The sequence below is a fragment of the Rhinolophus sinicus genome, linkage group LG10 (genome assembly GCF_036562045.2).
Source record: "Rhinolophus sinicus isolate RSC01 linkage group LG10, ASM3656204v1, whole genome shotgun sequence".
Taxonomy (NCBI): Eukaryota; Metazoa; Chordata; class Mammalia; order Chiroptera; family Rhinolophidae; genus Rhinolophus; species Rhinolophus sinicus.
The window spans coordinates 93,595,542-93,615,175 of NC_133759.1; the positions used below are offsets into that span (position 1 = coordinate 93,595,542).

The window sequence follows — 19,634 nt, forward strand, 5'->3', positions numbered from 1 at the left end:
GCATTAGAGCTGATTGTCTGGCTAGGTCTTATTTTTGGGGAAACACAGTATATATATTTAGGGTTGGGAGGAAGATGGGTGATCTGGTGAGAAGCAACACAACACGAGTAGAGGCAAACATGGACCAGGGATTCTTTTCTGTGTTGGATCTAAATCCGTGTCTTTGAAGCATGGTGCCTGGGCTATTACTATCAGAACCAACTTTGGTGCTTGTTAAAAATGCAGATTTCTGAGCTGCTCCCAGACTTACTAAATTAGAATCTTTTGATGTGAGGCCTCGAAATCTGCATTTAATCAAAATCTGGGAGGGTTTCTTATGTATTCAAAAGTCTGATGGTCACTCCCAGTTCCAGATCATTGTGCCTGCCATGGGGCTCAGCTGAGCAGTGACGTCTCATGGTGGTGTTTTGGTGTGTGCTTCGGCACCCTCACAGGAGGGGCCAGGGGAGGATCAGGTTTCGTGAGGCCTGAAGCTTAAATATTATGTGGGGCTGTTTTAAGGAAAAAACCAAAAGAATTAGAAGCACAAACCTACGTTAAAAACATGAATATGTATTTAGAATGAGAAAGAAAATTAAATTATTAATTTTAAAAGAAGGCATATCATAAAATCCAGAAAAATAATATTGTTAATAATTAACTATCTGACATACTTTTTCTACAGGTTTTGGTTGCATATCCTTTCATACTCTCTTCATTTGACAGCTACTTGGCACTATTACTTGCTGTATAGACAATAGAAAGATAATTGTCTACTATGGCAATTTCAATAGAACTTAATTATTTTTCTTTTTACTGTAGATGCATAAAGAATGTAACTTTATATATAGGATACAGACACGCAGTGCATATAACCTGCAAACACAAGAAGTCAGATTAATTTTATTTTCTGTGATTCCCATAAAAAAAGAAAAAAATTGTGGAAAATTTATAGTTACATATGCTGAATTGACTTATTCTTGACAGAAGAGAATTTCCATTTTGACTAGGTATCAGTGATAGTTGAATCATACATTTGAAATTTGATGATTATATATTTGATGATGAGAAACAAATGTCCAACTAGCTTCTGGCTTCTCTATACCCACATATTTCTGGTACTGGCCATTATAGGAGATGCTTACATTGCAGTGTGTCTTTTGGTCCTGTGCCTCTGTGGCACCATGCTTGGTGAGTTGGCACCAAGGGTGTAAGAGCTGCTGAAAGACATTTCTACACCAGGAGAGTGAGCCATAATGTACCTCTACAGGGACGTGTCTGCAAACCGTAGAGATATATATCACTGCACCCAAACTATGTGAACCCCCAATTTAACTTCCAGTTAGTTGGATCTCCAAAATGCATGTAAATCCTCCAAAGCCATCCAACATAAAAGGAAGTTGAAAAAGACAGCGTCTTAGCTAATTGCAATTAACACATCTAACTTAAGTCAGTTTTATAAAACATTATGACACTGTTAGTGTATTGCTATGGCCCCTCTTAGGGCTGAGGAAGGGGCTGGACAGTGGAGGACCTGGAACTTCACCTTCATTCCCTGGACAGCAAACTTCTCTGGGGAAGAATAAAAAAGGAACGCAGATTGGAGATTGTATTTCCTCTTACGTTTTTATAATTTCAACATGTTTTGATTTTTTACTAGAAAAATTAATGAACTCAGCATATCTTAATTTTCTCTTTCTGGGCGGAATTATTGACAACAGATGTATCCATTACAATATGTTCAGCTGACAAGGCTTCCTCATGTAATCATTCATACAAAATTGCTTACTCCCTTCCCTGTTCCTTATTTATTGATCGATCAAATGATCAATCCATCAGTCTATCTTTTTTTAATTACAAAGGCACAGATTGGAGTTATTTTGTGGCATTCGGCTGAGCAAAGTAGGCAGGATGTATGGTGGAGATACAGGAGCCCTCATGACATGCAAAATATGCCACTGCACCAGGCATCAGAGGATCTGAGTTCTGATCCCCCTCAGATTCTAATTTCCTATGTGACTTGAAAAGAGAGTTACTTCCCCTTCTGGGCTTTGAGCACCTCAGCTAGTCAGTAACATTGTGTGGTTTCTGGAAGTACAGGGCAAAGTCATTGGTTCCTAGGAATACATGTGTTCTGCAGAGGTGTCTCAAGGGTGGGCAAGCCCTTGCTCTTGCTTTAAGCAGAGCTCTGCTTTCTTGCTATTTTATATGCTAGAGTTTGTCTCAAAGTATTTGTCTTGAAATGGTTGTGCTATGAAAAAAGAAGATGAAGACCATTTTTGAGATAAGTTTTTCCAAATTCTTGAAGTGACCTGGGAAGCTTTTTAACTGTTCTAATTCCATCATAGAGCTCAGAATTTACACTGAATTTGCATGTGTTAAATTTCTTTTGGATTCTGCTGCATTGAGAGACATTATTCTAGACTAGTGATATGCAACCTTGTTTACACTTTAGGATTATCTGGGGAGCTTTGAAACATGCTGAATCCTGGGTCCCACCCTTGTAGATTATTTAATTGACTTGCACGTAGATGTTTTGGAGAGCTCCATAGGTGCCTCCGATGTGCGTCAGGATAGAGTGTCCCGAGGAAAGATAATCCCTGAATTCTGGCAAGTTTTAACAATCTATGTATGAAAAAACATTATGTGTGATATTCATCTCCCCAGCCTCTTATAAATATTTATTGAATATGTCATTTCTGTTTTATAACTAAGTTATGTAATCCCTAAATTGGTTAGGACAAATGTCAGAGAAAAGGCAACTGGTGTGGTAGCAATACATGTATCTCTCATTTGTACCCTCATCTGTGAAGAATTTCTCACTGCTCATCATACCTATAAGAGTCAAAGACTTTCATTCTTGTCCTTGCCCTAGCCAAGCACAAGTGGGTAAGCGCTAGTCTTAGGTCACCCATCAAATTAGAATCAAAGGACATTTCAGATATGATTCTAAGATTCTGTGATAATTTTCTTAATTTACGGAATATGATTTAATGGAAAATAAAGGCCTAACTTCCTTCAGACTTATAAGACATTTTTTCCCCTTCTTAATGATATTTGTAAAAAGACCAGTGAGGAATGACTTTGTGATGTCCCCATGTTGTTACAACACAGCCCTGATCTACAGGCTTGTAAGGAGCTGAGTAATATAATAGAGATTTTCTTAGAGCATAAACCTAACTGGTTGGTTGGGAACTCAGTGTTTTGGGAGCCCGAAGTGGAAATTTGCAAAGATACAAACAAGAACTTCCCAGTGGTGTTTGGCTTGGACTTTTGTGCACCCCCCAGATGGCAGCAGATTTCATAGTGGAGGGGAAATCATTCATTTATTCATCAGTTATGCACTTATTTTTATTTTCATTTATTCATTCCACACACATATATTTAAACATATACTCATATTAGGGTTGTGTTCAGAATGAGACAGATGGCATGCAGACCTTTATTGAGCATTTCAGTTGACCATAATAAGGATTCACTTGTTTTTTCAAGTGAAATTCCACTGATGCCTAAAGGCCATGAGTTCTCTGGGGGTGGGGGTGGGAGATTTTTACATTGTATGCATACATTTTAATGATTATCTGAAAACCATAAAATAATCATTCTGAATCATCTGGAAGATGACCTAGTAACCAAGGATGTAAATGTAGGGCCCACATTTTGTTTATCACCATGGTCACTTTGGCACCACATGTGACTAATGTAATTGCTGTTGAGTAAGATGAAAATAAACAGAGGCAGCATTTATTCTTAAGGAGGAAGCATGCTTACATGAGGGCCAAGTGAAGTAAAAATCCCCAAAAAGGTTCTGCAGTAATGTGGGTGGAGAAAATCAGTAGGGGCCCTGTGGTCACGTGGTTCGTGGCTGAGTAGGGATGATGTACTCGGGTGATGCTGGGCTGAAGCCCTTGGTACCACGTTATGCAGTTTAGTTTTAGCAAATCATCCTCATCCTTGTACGTAGTCAGTTGTTTCCTGTTTTTAATGACACATGTTGGTAGCGTTGTTTGTATTTAATTTTAAAATTTGTTTTGGTTTTAATGTTTTATATAAGTGATAAGCTTACTTTGATGTGTGTCGGTACCTAATTATAATAGTAGTGCTGGTATACAGATAGCTTTTGTCAACAGCAGGGGTTTCAGAAAGCTTCCTTACTGTAAAGGGAGTTGGCATATTACTTAATATTGACAAGTATTTTTCTAACTTTATCTCACTCTGCTGTAATCACTGTTTAACTAACTCAGTCCTCGCAGTAGGCTGCAAGCCCCCGGAATGCATGTTCATACCTTACTTGACTTTGAGCCTCCTTTATGTTTATTTAATAAATGGGTTGGTTGACAACAATTAGAATTGTCTGACCCTTAAGGACTAACTTTCAGGGTAGTGAGTTCTCTGTCACGGGAAGCATTTAGGCACACGCTATCACTTGTTGAAGATTCTTGGGTCAAGTGAGGCTTAATCTGTGTGCTCATCAGCATCCCTTTGAACTCTGGAATAGAGGGAAGATCCAAATTGTCACTTTTGCCACTGACTTTCTGGCAATGCAGAATAATTGCACTCGAGGTCGTTACCCCCAGAGAAGTTGCCCAAATAATATTATACCACCACAGTGATCTGCTGGGGTTAATCTGTTTTCTCAGATGAATTCTAAATTTTACCTTTAGGACTTGGATAGGACTTTGAGCGACTCCCTCACAAAGATGTTGGATTCTAAGAGACATTTGGGAAATGACTTCCTTGGAGTCCTTGCCTCCCATGACGTGTGGATGTGGACGTCTTGGGACACCTCATGAGAGATGGCTGCATAAAAAGAGAGGGCGGATGCAAGCATCCCTAAGAGCCTCTGTTGTCCAGAGGAAAGAGAGTGTTAGAGTTGTCGGGAAGGTGGAAATGTACAGGCCGCAGCCGCCAGCCATATCTCTTCATCAGTTGATGTTTTTCCTTTCTTTTTCCTCAGCAGTTTCCTCAGCAGTTTAATGTGAGTGCTTCTCTCTCACCTCCTTTATTTCAGATGCCTCAGGAACAGTACACACACCACCGGAGCACCGTGCCCAGCTCCGAGGGACCACAGGTGTACAAAGTGGGGATTTATGGCTGGCGGAAACGATGCCTGTATTTCTTTGTCCTGCTCCTGATGATTTTAATACTGGTGAACTTGGCCATGACGATCTGGATTCTCAAAGTCATGAACTTCACAATTGTAAGTAAAACCACACAAGTTTCTTTAGCTCTCTTTTGGGGCAGGGGAAAGGTGGGGCAAGGAGGAAGGTGGAAAAGTGGTGGCAGTGTGATTCAAAATAGCCAGCAACCAGGTGTTTTGGTTAAAAAAAATATATATATATTTATATTTTCCGGTTACCTGTAGGATGGACTTCTAGTTAATCTCAATTCCTCGGAGGCTAGTCATCCAATTTGGAGGCATTCCCTCCTTTACGATCTCCTGTATGCTTTCTCTCCATTTTGATAGCTGTGTTCTGTATCCTGTAGTTTACAAGCACTTTAAGTAAATAATGCAGGAGGAAATATGGGAGAAATTCAAAGTATAAAGTTTTCCTACATTTTAGTAGTGATTATGAAAGGTTTCGTGAGGTAGAACCTTGAAACAGCTCCGTAAAATTAGACTTTGGGGATTATTTAAGAATTGTAACTGTTTGTTTAAACTGGGTAGCTCATGACTATGGTTAATTGGGAGTCTCCTTGATATTTTTTGGTGGCTGAGGAGGGGGATATTCTCTTTGTCACTCCCTAGTTAAGATGGAAATAAGAGGAGCTTAGCCATGTTTCATTTTTTTAGGAATTTGTGAGTATACTTCTTCGAAGAAATTTTTGCTGTTGATACTTAGGGCCACTATACTGATTGACTATTTGCTTGTTGGAATTCAAATGAAAAGAAAAGCCTGACAAAATTATTTCTAGAGTTATTCTAAGGTTGTTTTTCCAAAGGATTTCCTTTGCCATTCTACCAATGTAAGTAATTTAAATTCTTAGGTCATAAAGGACCTGATGTCAAAAGTAAGTAGTTAAATTGGCAATAAAATAAATCCTCTTTGATAAAGATAAGTGACCGTAACACAAGTAACAGGGAGGTTTTCAGGTGGCAGTCTGCAATAGGATAGTGGATGTTTGCCTTTTCTGAATTTTGAAGTTCGTTTTTATCTTCAACACTATGCGTAGTCGCACTTCCTTGCCTTGCCTGGGCAGTGTCTTCTGCTTGGGCTGCCTTTCTTCATCTTCTCTGCCTGGCAAAACCTTTTCTGCTGTTCTTGTAGCTCCTTTTATGTATCTATTATTATACTTCACACTTCCGATAATAATTTTTACATGCATTTTCCATGCTGACTGAACGTTGGGAAGAGCAAGACTGCATCTTTTTTTCATGTGCCTTCATTCATCACAAATGGGAGGGGCTATTGGTGCTTCATTAGGACTTAATTAGGATGCCAAGATGAGTGACACTGCTCCAGGCATCAGAATGGCTCACTTATTAATATTTGTAGTTAAAGCTAAGAAACTAATCAAAAAATTACCTTGATTTTACAGATGTCTTTCTTGAGGTGGAAAATAGTTCCATTCTTTGTAAAATATAGAAAGTCTCTGGTTCCACAACATTACATTTGGAGAAAGCTACAGGTCAATTTCCATGGGATTTTAGGGTCCAACGTAATATGCGCTAGACAATTGAAACACCTTAACTTATGTTTCTGAATTAGACTCTGTAGACACTTTTTGAACTTGAACTTTACAAACAGAATTCAGAGAAGTGTTATAAACAGGTGAGAGAGATACGATCAGATGTGTAGTCCAGATGCTTGCACAGGTGAGAATGCAATGTAATGGGGAAAGTTTCTCAGAGTTTAGAACTCTCAAGGGTGTTCTGCTTCCATTTGGTCTGAAAGTGACCACAATTGCAATTTGTTGATATGCATGGTCTGTAAAGTTTTTATTTTGTATTTCACAAACGTGTAACATGGAAAAACTTCTGCATTGCAATTTTAAATTGGGGAAGACTGAAGCTAGGGTAGTAGACTGGAGAATAATGATTGAAAAGACATTTAAAAGATGGAATTGACACATCTAATCAACAACTGGTTGGAGATAGGAGTTGGGGGATTGGAAGATATTCTGGAATGCTCCCAAGAACTGGCTGGTGAGATGGTTGGATTGTGGGGCCCAAAAAGCAATATAGAATTTGTTACCTTCCCACTGGAACTTAGCTGAAACTCGTGTATCCCCTTACCCTATTTGGGTCTATTTTTGTTATTTTTACCTAGTTTGGCATGAAATTAATCTATAAAACCTGCAAGATGTAGGGGTGAGTGTGGTGAACATGAACTCAAACCTTGATGACTGTGATATTACCCAAATATGGCTTCTAGAGTGTGTTTTGTCTGGCAAGCCTAATAATCAGAGGTGTATGCAAGTATATATTGAGTGACAATTCATTCTGTGTATGTGGGAGCTTAGGGAGCAATAGGACATTAAGGTAATCAGCTATAGGAAATAGGCTATTGCCCATAGTTAACTAAATTGATTGCCGAAATTGAGAGTTCTTAACGCTTTACCAAACTAAGTACGTACTGAGGGGAGAATCATGCCATTATTAGTCATAATTGGTGCTTTGTAACAGTGATGCATTTGAGCAAATAAGAGCTGAAGTGTCAGAAAATCGCTCTTTCCCTGCAAGTTCAAAGCATATTTTTCCCATTAACCACAGTATAAAACATATTCTTTTGGAATTATAATTCTACTCTACAAATAATTTACTGACAGGGAAGATCTTGAAAATGAATGAGATATTCACCAGTGTTATATTGGAGAATGTGGGGGTGAAAGAGCGAAGGAAATCAATGAGATGGCAGTTAAGCCTTTTATGCAGGGGCTGAAAATACTGCCAATAGGAAGGAGTGATTATTTTGTACACCTGGAATATTGACTAATTTGGGATTTGGGGAAGCTCACACTATAATCAAACCCTGTGAGTAATAATGAACCAAGAAAATGATGTCATCTGAAAGGGTTTCTGAGGACTTGGCAATTTATCCAAGATTGGATATCCAGAATTTACTGTGCTGTCAGGTGTGCTTTCGGTGCCGTCCCCAAGGAGATATGCTAGAGGAGTCCTTCCTTTATAGCAGTCTGGACGAACATCTGACCAAGTTTTCTTTGCCCCAGATGTAAATCAGAAGAGAGATGGTGTTGCTCTTGGCAGAATATCCTGGTGTTCGTCACTAGGCAGGACTGCAAGGTTACACTTTTCTCCTCGGTTTTTCCTACATGGAGGAGTGTGTATGGTTTACCTGCACTGTGAACACCCATAAGCCAACCTACCCTCATTCATCATACACTGTGCTATAAAAGGGTGCTAGTATTTATTAAGTGTCTGTTTTGTGCTTCACTGTGCTTGGCATTTAAAATATCTCATTTTAAAACCAACTCTAGAAATTAGGGATTATTACCTCCATTTTAGTAAAAGAAAACCAAGGCTGAGGTTTGAGAAGTTGATGGACGTGCTGAAAGACACACAGTAAGTGAAAGAACCGGTGCTGGACTTCAAAGCCCAACCTTTCCTACTGCACTGGACCCCTCCCCCCTAATTGCTATGATGATCTAGCTCTTCAGCAAAATGCTGAAGCTGGCAAAATGGTTCATTATCTTTGTTGCCACCCAGTCATAAATTTCGCTCCCATCTGAGGTATATCCCCTGACGTTTTCTGCCTAGAGAAGTTTCCTGGTAGTTGTGAATGTTCAGTGCTTATCTCACTTCTCTGCACTGTAGCTGATGACACTCTCCCTCTGCTGTGTCCTCTTTCTGTTTTATGCCCTTCCAGTATTAATGTAAATAATTAACATAAAATTACGAGTATAATAATGCCTGTGTCATCAGCTGGTGTGAAGAGTCAGTGAGTTAATTCGTGTTAAGCATTTATAGCAGCCTGTGACCCATAGGAAGACTCGATGTCAACAGAAAGTCACGAGCAACCCTGCACTACCAAATAGTGGTTAAGGGCTCAGACTCTGGAGACAGATGCTCTCGGTACAAATTTGCATTCTGCTACTTACTTTGGAAGTTTCTTAACCTCTCTGTGCTGTATTTTCCTGGGACTAATAGCAATACCTACCTGTTCATAGGATGGTTGTGAAGAATAAATGGGGAGATGGATGTAAAGTGCTTAGAATGGAGCTTTGGCACATAGTAGGTGCTTTATGTGAGTGTTTGCTACCATCGTTGTCACCATTTATTGAAGGCTCATGTGTGCCATGCACCAAGCTGTTGCAATTAATAAGTGTTATCTAACTTATCCTTCAGCAGGTAGGTACTATTGTGATACTGCCTTTACAAGGGAGTAGAGAGGCTTGATAACTTGATGGGCGATCCCACAGCTCCACAGTGGCAGAGAAGAGATTTGAATCCAAGCAGTGTGGCTCTGGAGCCTGGGCTGTTAGCCAGTGTGCTATATTGTGGGCCAGGGCTGAAAGCCCTAGCATGAGTGTCAGGGAACTGGGCGTCTAGCCAGCCATGAACTACCTCCCCTTGTTCCTCTGGGATTCGGTGTAGAAATGAGTGTGTTGACTTTGGTGACCTTTAAGACTGTTGGAGCACTATGATTTGATCTTTTGGGCTTTGCCTCGATTGTGTGAGGTCTCCCTCTGTACAGGGCTGCTGCTTCTGCCAGTGCATTCTAGCAGCCCAGGCCAAAGTGCTCGACCTCCACGACCTCTCAAAAGACTGCGTCATTGATCATCTACACTATTATTTAGCACAAGTGGTTAAGTGGCAAATCTTAAAAGGCAGGGTAATTTAAGAGGTAAGACCTCTCAGCCAGTGAATGTGATATAATTCCTTGTTAGATGAAATAGGAACCTTAGGAATTACCTCATTGGACAGCCTCATTTTGCAGGTGATTGAACCAAAATAGAGAGTGTGAGGTTGCCTGAGCCAGCTTCAGCACACCAGTCCCACTGGGAACTCTCAGGGATGGAGATCGTATTTTCTTCCTCTTTGTAGCCCCAGCCTAGTGCTTGGTATACAGTCAACTTTCACTATGTGTTTGTTAATTGCCAGTTGCCTTTGTGCAGACCACATACATGAGATGATACATGTCAAGTACCTGGTCAGTGCCAGGTGCAGGGTGGGTCCTCAGTACAGTATAGCTACCTATACCTGTGCATGATAGCTCTCCTAACTTCTGTTTTTGTTTTTGTTTTCCTTCATCAAATATTATAAAATTCAAACCATTGTATATTTGATTATGTAAGAAATGAATGTCCACTTGTGTAATAAAAGCTTCTACAGAACTTACTTTCTAATCCCCCCCCCATATAATCCTCATAAAAACCCTATGAGGTAGGCACCACTATTACATTCTACAGATGGTGAAGCAGAGGCTCCGAGAACTGCAGTCACTGGCCCAAGGTCACGCTGTCAGTGAGCGATGAAACTGAGATCGGGTCACAGGGAGTCGGCTCTAGAGCCCAGTCTCTTGATCAGTACCCTATGCTGCCCATTCTCCCAGTGCTATTTTTCATGAAGACAAATTGGATTTGTTCAGTGCAATGTCTGAAACATGATTTATTTACGCTAAAGTAAGATAAAGATCCACTGAGGGTCAGAGGAAGGCATTCTAATACTTGTAAATTGGACACATTGTAAAACAGTAAAAGCCAGAGAGAATGGCCAGCGTGTTCCATAACTCAGAACGCTGACATATCTTCTGCTTGGTGAGGGCTCAAGGAATTGTGACCCAGTCAAACTAACTGAAGTAGAGAGGAGTGAAGGTATCCATGTCACGGGGGGGTGCATGGGTGCATGAGTCCATGGGTGGGCCTCACAGCAGTGCGACCCAGAGCGCTGTCAGGAACCAAAGGCCCTCTGGGGATGTCTGCCCTCTGGCTTTCCTGGACCACGTGACATCCATTGATCTTGCCTGGAACATTCTCTTCTGTTTGTAGGCCAGGTACCCTCTACCCTTGCTTTGCTACTGATTAACTCACTGTGTTTATTCGGGTGTTCTGCCTCCTTGGAACTTCAACATGCATCTGCCTTTGACCTTGTCTGTTGGATGACCTTTCCCTTTCAGCTCCCACTTCTACCCGTCCCTGGCTCTTGTTGTTACCCAGGTGAAATCCCAGAGAGGGAGCTGCTCTGGCCCAGCACACTTTGCACTTCACATGGTAGCTTGCTTACTTGCCCATAGATCCAGGGAGATCCCCCATCAGCTGCAGGCTGGGAGGACAGGGCCGTATCATTCTCAGAGTCCTGTTTCTTGAGCGGCCAGGCCAGGACTTTCCTCCATTAAGAGGTCAGAATTCACTTGAAAATAGTATCTACATTTGATTTTCTATAAACATTGTCCTTTGTAAGCTTTTATCTTCTCATTTATTCTCCCAAGTCCCCCCAGGTTAAGCTGACATTTTGTGTTTTGCTGTACCTAGTGTCATGGGGATGCCGGGGTTGGGAGGGGCATGTATGTACTGCATTTATTATTTTCCTGGTTGTTTCTCCAAGTAGGCTGTGAGCTCCAGAAGAGAGTAACCTAAACCTATTCATCTGTGTATCTACAGCTTTAAGCACCTTGGTAATTAGCACATCGTAGATACTTAGAATATTTATTGAACAAATGAATGAGAAAAAATATGAATCGGCAGTTACTTTAAAATGTGTAAAGATGGGTGAACAGAGCTTGGTATTACTCTTAAAATGAAATGTGAGTTGATGTATTAAGGTAGACAGACCATAAATAAGATGAGTGCTTGAATTTGATTATAAAAAGGTATTTTTAAAACAGACACTCCCTCCTGTGCATCAACTACCTGCTACATTTTAATTACATGAGATGAGAAGGGTAATAATGGAGTGTGAAATAGAACAGAAATCGGAGACGTCATCGTGCTTAATACAGATTTGCTCAGTAAATGAGAGAAAATGATACTTTTTGGCTTCAGTTATACTTGTCATTTAATGCCATTAATAAATATATTGTGTGTGAGAGTACATTTCAGCACAGATGCCAGCTTCGCTTAGAACTATGGAGAACATCGTGTTTTCATCTCTCAGCTTTGACTCTTGTGGGTGTTTTCCAACTATTAGCTCGCATTCATCAACCTGAAAAATTGCCAAATGTTATTCTTTAAGGTGGCATGAAAATTGTACTGCAGAAAAACAAAAGACAAAAATTGATTCTGTTCCATGATCAGTCCTGGGAAATGGGCTCTGTAATGTCCTATTTGTTTTGAAGCTAATTGTGTTTTATACCTTTATATGAATGCAAATCATCGAGGATGATTTTGGCCATTGTAATTGTTGCAAAATACTATAAACCAAGCGTGCTACAAATTTATACAATTGATTGGGCAAATTTGCTTCACTTCAGTCGGTATTTCTTCAGTGCACTGTGCTAAAGATTATAATAAATACAATTCTATACTTTAATAGATCATCATTTGCTAGGAAGAAAAAACATATAATGTTAGTGTGTTCCAAAAAGGACAAATATTTTAAGTGGGTATGAAGAAGAAATTAGCTGAAGCCAACAGGCACTGGAGGACTTCTTGAGTCGTAAAGGATGGATTAGACCTTTGGAGTGGTGTTTAAAGCAGAGCAAGCGCCATCATTGTAGCCTGAAAGTGGTTGAGTTAAACTTGGTTGCAAAAGCCTCAGACCCCTCTGTTCCAGCACTGACAGCTCAGGCCTTTGGGGAGAAAGGAAGTTTGGGGGGTGGGGGGCGGAGGGGAGCTGACACTGGTAAAGTTAAACAGGATGCAAAATGATACTCGAGAGAGGTCAACCTGAGAAGCTGGAGATCCAATTATAAACAAATTACTGTGCATCTCCAGCCTATTATTTGGATCATGTTCACGACCTTTGCCACAATTATCCTCATTTTCATACACTCAAAATTCATTTTGTATGTGTCTGAAATTGAAGAAAAGAATGTCAGAAAATCTCCCTGGAAACAATCGCTGTCTTCATAACATCACACACAGCTGCTCACACTGGGAAGTTTTAGGTCTAATCCGTCATGCAGTTGTGAATGAGTAACGGTCCGTAATCGGAAGTTGTGCCCACGTCGTGGAGCTCTGCTCCCCCTCCCCCTCCCCGAGACGTTAAGCAATGGTAGGAGAGAAGTTCCAAACCCCAAGGGTCATGTGACCATAAGGGTCAGTCCTTCCACCACAGATGGGGGTCTGATTCAGGCTGTAGAAAGAAACGCAGTAAATAGGAGGAGGTTTCAGGTCCGTTGGGTTGCCTGAGAGTCTTAGTTAGGATTCTAAGTGCGTAAATGCTTCGTCTCAAACTGCACTGTCCAACATGGAATTAAAATTAAATAACATAAAAATGCAGTGCCTCAGTCACACCAGCCATATCACAAACACTCAGTAGCTATTGATACATGGGGTTAGTAGCTACCATCATCAGAAGAACAGATATAAAATATTTTCAGCATTGCAGAAAGTTCTTTGTTATAAAGCAGGTCTAGAATCTACTACCCTATTCCTTCGATCGGTCTTGGAGGGCGAGCTAAAACCTTGAACAAAGAAGTTTTTTATTCTCCTCCACACAACAATTGTTGCCTTTCCTTTCTGTGCCCTGGATGATTTTTAAAACCGGGAGCCATGGAATTAAGACAGGAAAGCAAACAAACAAAACTCCATTTAACACAAAGAGGAGAAGAAAGTTTCTCATAATCTGATGAGCAGTTGGCCCCAAATTACTATGTTTATAGCAGCTTTGTGCCTTTTCCACACACCCATTCTCTGTCTCCTCTCCTGCTTTCATTATTCCTGACTGGGAAGGTAGTGAGACTATGAGAGTTTTCTGTCTTGCGTTGTGAGGATCCAGGTGGACTTTCCTTGGATGGAGGGCTGACGGGGTTGAGGGGATCCGGGACCCTTTCTGAGCCTTATTCTCACAGTATGTAAAATATGCTGTTTAGAAGGTGGTATCTAAGTTTCTTCACAGCTCAGATAGTTTCTGTGTCAAATTGTTTTATCCTCCCATGTTTCTTTGGCTCAGAATGAGAGAAATTGGATCACTTTTTCCACTAGAAGTATATTTGTGTGTGTGTTTGTTTGCTCACACTATGTTTATATTTAGTTAAACAAAAATCCAAGCTGCTAGCTGCCAGAATACATCTCATGTGCCATTAAAAAAAAAATCTTAATCTATTCAGTTATTTAATGAATAATTGGTCTCATTATCTATTGCTACACAACCAACCACTCCAAAACTTCATGACTTCATAGAAAAGTGATGATTTATTTTGCTCAGGAAGCTCCAGTTTGGACAGCTCACTGGGAATGGCTTCTCTCTGCTCTCTGAGGTAGAGCACTTGAGCTGGGCAGACTCTGAGGTCTCAACAGCTGGAGCTGGAATCATCTAAAAGAGTGTTTCCTTACATGTGTGGGTGCTCGAGGCTGGCTGTGAGCTGGGCCCTCAGCAAGCCGGAGCACTTACACATGGCCCCACCTGTGTGGGCTCATCTGGGCTTCCATCCGCATGGTCGCTGGGTTCCAGAAGGTGTTCCACTTGAGGTGGAGGTGCGTAATGCTATTAGGACCCAGACTCAGAAGTCAGGGAGCGTCCCTTCCACTTTGCTGTGCTGGTCAAGGCAGACACAAAATCCTGTCTAGATTCACGGGGATGGCACGAAGACTCCACCTGTGCAATGGGGATTGCAAGGTTCCAGAAGAGCATGGAGGATGGGGGATACAGTGGCTGGAATGGTGGCCCCTCAAAAGATATGTCCTTGCTTCCTCCCTGGAACCTGTGAATGTTGTCGTATTTGGGCCTCACCTAAATTACAGATCTTGAGATGAGGAGAGAGATCATTTTGGATTATCTAGTTGGGCCCTAAATCCAATGACACGTGTTTTTATGAGTCGGGCAGAGAAAGATTTCACACAGAGTTGGAGCAAGTATCATGGCCGTACAGGCAGAGATTGGAGTGCCAGCTGCCTCTGGAAGAAGGCAAAGCAGAACGGTCCCTTCTGCTCTAGAGTCTCCAGATGAAGCGTAGCCCTGCTGACACCTTGACTTTAGACCTCTGGCTTCCAGAACTCGGAGAGAATACATTTCTGTTGTTTTAAGCCATCAGTTTGTGGTCATTTGTCATGGGAAACACAGGGAACTGATGCAGAAGGAGTGCTGTGGTCATCTTCAAAAGTACCATCTTCCACAATAATGCCAACAACAGTAACTGCTACTGACCATGCAAATGCCACACAAGGAGTGCCTCCCTGTGTTACCGCTCTTACTCCTCACAGTGACCCTGGGTGGGAGGCACTGTGAGCTCCCCTTTATTTACGAGGAAACTGAGGCACAGAGCGCTTCCTTAACCTGCCCAGCTGGTATGTAGTAGGGTCAGCTAAGAGACCCAGGTGTGTCTAACTTGAAAGTTGATGCTTTTCACTTTCTTCAGAAATGTTTATTGTCAAAAAATAAAATAAACATATTATAACCAATAATGTATTTACGCACATAATGTTCAAGGGCAGTGGAGGTCAGTGTGTGGGCAGGAGTTATGAGGACTGGACATTTGTAAACTACGTGAGGACTGGTTCAGCCATAGACCACTCAGGCAGTTTTAGCCTCATGAATATTTTAAGGAGTCATACTAACTATAACTGGCACCTGTGTTGTAAGAGTCATGATTTGGTTGCCTTTTGAATTACTTTTCTCTGACTTTGCTAAGCCATATGTGAATAATCTACTTGCTGCTTTGACAAAGAAGGATTTAAAGGAAGAAATTCTTCAGTAAGAGTCTAGCCTTTCTGTTTTGTAGAGAAACCTTCTAACTGTAATGCTTGTGTAGATAGAATTGTGCATTTCAGTCAGCTTTTAATTATCAACCAATTTTTTAAGTGGAGAACTTCTTACCATCCCTTAAAACTTGATTTTCTAGTAGTAGATGCTTTGTAGGTGTTTATGGTTGAAGTACGAGTAAAGAAAGCACTTTGGAGTCAGCGTAAGCCTTTTTCAGTGGGATATAATAATATAGAGTATTGAGTAATTTAATACCCACTTACATACCCAGTATGATCAGATGCTGTAATGGAGCCCTGTTTGTGTGGTTCTCTTGTCAAAAACTAACAGTAAAAAGATCTGTGAAGTCATTATCATTACCATCTTGGCATAATCTTCATTTTATTGCAATAGGTATTTTCAGGTGCCTACCATATTTCAAGGAACACAATTTAAAAAATTAAAAAACAAACAAACAAACAAACAAAAAACTTCATTCTACCCTCATAACATCCTTATGCTTTTAAAAGTCCTTTACTCATTAGAAAGCCTGTTGACACTCTTGCATTATGTGATTCTTTATAAATACCCCAGTGGGAGAGACATGGCAGGGATTTAATTTTACCCATTGGATTGAAGGGGCAGCTGAGGTTCAGTGATCTGTTTAAGGTCTCATGCCTAATAAGTACTACAGCCAACCTCCCAGCTTCAGAATAAATAAAAATGAACAATGAGCAATAGACTTCAGCAGCAATTACCTTCTGCAGACTCCGGCAAGTTACGGAGTCAGTATTTATCGGACATATGGTGACAAACTCAGCATATTCTTGTTCCTTACCTGGCCATCACATTTGGCTTGGCCATTATCAGGGAGTTTTGACCATTAATACACAAGACTCTAATTGGCCATGTTAAGCAAGCATGTTTTTTCTCTCTGACAAATCTCTTAATTCCAACATTCAAAAAAAAAGTACTTTCCCTAAAACCCAAAGATAGAGGAAATATATCATTTGGGTCACTTGGTCTCTCAGCTGGGTTAAACCATCTTTGTGCCATTGTGGTTGGTTGCTATTTTAGAAATGAATGCTTTACAGTTCACATGAGAAATTTCAGGTATCCTCAGTTAAAACCTGCATTGCGTTTCTTGGCAAGGAGTGATAATTTGCGTCTTGTTCATTCACTGATGGAGATCCTTGTACTTCTGACATTGTGGTTTTCTTTGAAAAATAATTTTCTGGTCTCAATTAGGTGAATGGTTCCTATTTGAAATTGTCAACTCTTCAGATCTTTTGTTACTCTAGTTACTATATCTGCTGACATTCTAATGAATAAATTACAATCATTTACTCAACAAATGTTTGTTGAGCTCTTCCTGGGGGCTAAGTACTGTGTCAGATACTGTAAGTACATTAATGAACAAAAGTAAATGGAGTCCCTTCCTCATGGAGCTTGCTGTTCAATGGGGAGACAAGAAAGTCACATGATCAAACACATGTAAAAATGCCACTAAAATAAGCGGATACTGTAAGAATTAATGAAGAGGTGATTTGGCATAATCAAAGAGAGGGCTTTCAAGACAAGATGATTGCATACATGTCCAAAGTGAAACTGAACAAAGGAAGACAAAGGAAAAAGAGATGATGGTAGTCTAGTTCCATTGTATGTAGTTCTCTAGAAAAATCTGATAACACTAATTTCCTCTGAGGTTGGAGTTAGATGTTATCCCGGGTGGGAGTGGTGAAGCAGGTGGGAAAGGCCCTTGTTCCCGTATTCACCTGAACATTTTGCAAGGAGAATGTACTTACGTAATTCTTGTGGGGTTCAAAAAAATGAATAAGAAGTTAAAATAAAAGAGAAAAATCATAAATAGAAAAGAAATAAGGATGTGTCATAATAGTTTCTTTAAGGACCATTTGGCGACATTGGGTTCAATTCGAGACCTCCCCCATAAGGATAAAACTTAATACAAATACTTTCTGCATTAGAAAAAGAGAGCTTGTTTATACCAAGTCTTTTGCATTCTTCACCTACTACAAAATAGTAGTTAGTCACTCTCAGGTACTGACTGCAGGGTTTGCAAATAAATTATTGTCGGTAGTAGGATGACACGTATGGCAAACATATTCTTTGCCAGATCAGACATGATGCTGAGCACCTAACATGGGGTATGTTATTTCAATCCCTTAACAATCCTAGGAGATGGGGCATTTGGTTACCCCCTTTTCCAAGGAGAGGAAATTGAGGCTTTGTAGAGAGGTCAAGTCACTTTCTCATGGTTGCAGTAAGTGACAGAGCTGGGATATGAAGCTGATCTGAACCCAGTACTCGTAACCACTGTGCCGTACATCCTCCCATGATACTCTGCAGGCTGAGAGGTCACAGTCTTTATTCCTCAGCCCCCTGTCCTCATGCCTGTGGCATTGTAGGGACGGTTCCAATAGTCAGCAGCAGGGCACTGCAAGAATGCTGGTGGTCTGCAGTATCCCTAAGCTGCGCAGACTTCTAGAACTTTCTAAATGCCTGCATATTAGGATGAATACTTCTTATTCTCAGCTGGTGGTATGCCTCCCACACAGTTTATTGAGAAGTTGTCTTTGTGTTTTCTAATGGGACTTTTATTGATTCTCTTCTCTCATATTGGACAAATCACTTATTGAACTTAGAGAGGTTAAGAGGACTCACAACCAGCAGACTTAATTATATTGGAGCAAATCCTCTCAGTCCAGACTGCCCAGCTTCTAGGCTCATTTTCTGTCACAGTCTTATTGTCCAGAGCTGTTCTGATGCTTTGGACGGAGTCTGATTTGTGATAAAATGTGTTGTTAGAGAGGGACAGGGTTGTTTAGCAGGCTTTAGAGATGGCAGGCCTGGGTTCAAACCTAAACTCTGCTGTTGATAAGCCCGGTGATCTGGCAAAGTAGCTTAACTTCTTTGAGCTTTGCTTTACTCATTTGTAGTGGTGGGATTCATAATACCAGCTTTGCTGAGTCGTGATGAAGATTGGAGATAACTGGAAAGTAGAACGTGGTAGACACCCAGTAAATGCTTGCGATTATTACTGTCATCGTAAACACTTGAAGAGTTGACTTACAAAGAAGAAACAATGATTCAGCTGCTAAAATTCAGCGTAGAGTCATAAGCTCACTTTTACAGGAATGACTAATGGAGTCTTAAAAGCATATTTCATGTGGGCGTGGCAGAAATCATCACTGCCATAAGAATCACAGTCACTCAGATATTTTATATGTATGCATTATTACTGATTGAACTTAAAACAGAAATGTGTGAAACAGAGGAGACCACGTATAACCATTCTAGTGGTTGAGACAGCCTATAAAGAAGGAAACTACTATTATAAAATAAAATAATTACATATTGTTATAATGTTCTCTGAAGGAAATAAAGAGAGAGATGTGACAATGTGTAACCGGGCATGGCTTGCTTTAGACACAGATCAGCATATGCATCCCTGGAGAGGTGAATTTTAGTAGAAGCCACAGGAATGAGATGGAGACAGCCAAGCAAAGAGCTGAGGGAGATTCCAGGCAGAGGGAGAGGCAAATGCAAAAGCCCTGATGGGGGAAAATAAACAAAAGAAAACATGGAGCAGGCAGTCTCTGTACAATGGTAAGAAGAGGGAGTTGCCATTCAGTCTTCAGTGTAGGAAGGCACACCTTCAGTAAGAGGGAATGAGGAAAACCACCCTTGCACTTGAGTCCCTGCTCTGCACAATGTCATTTATCAGAGGCCATTGAATCTTCATTAGCTTATTCCTGATTTGTATGGTGTGATGCTTACAGAGGTGATAAGGAAGTCTTGTCCTCTTGGATGCCCTGTGCCTGTAGCGGGTCAGTTCAAAGTCAATATCCCTATCTGTCAAGGAAGATTGATTGTCCACGTGCCCTAGAATCAG

At 40.7% G+C, this 19,634-nt stretch overlaps 1 protein-coding gene across 4 annotated transcripts in view; it reads left to right on the top strand.

The window, feature by feature from the left end:
- The window catches only part of SGCD (sarcoglycan delta), an 827,683-nt gene that overhangs the window by 479,307 nt on the left and 328,742 nt on the right, over positions 1–19,634 (top strand). For all 4 annotated transcript variants that reach the window (XM_074313830.1, XM_074313831.1, XM_019750404.2 and 1 more), the window contains one exon: positions 4,991–5,179. In XM_074313830.1, coding sequence (XP_074169931.1) covers positions 4,991–5,179 — 189 coding nt within the window. The remainder of the gene's footprint in view (positions 1–4,990; positions 5,180–19,634) is intronic.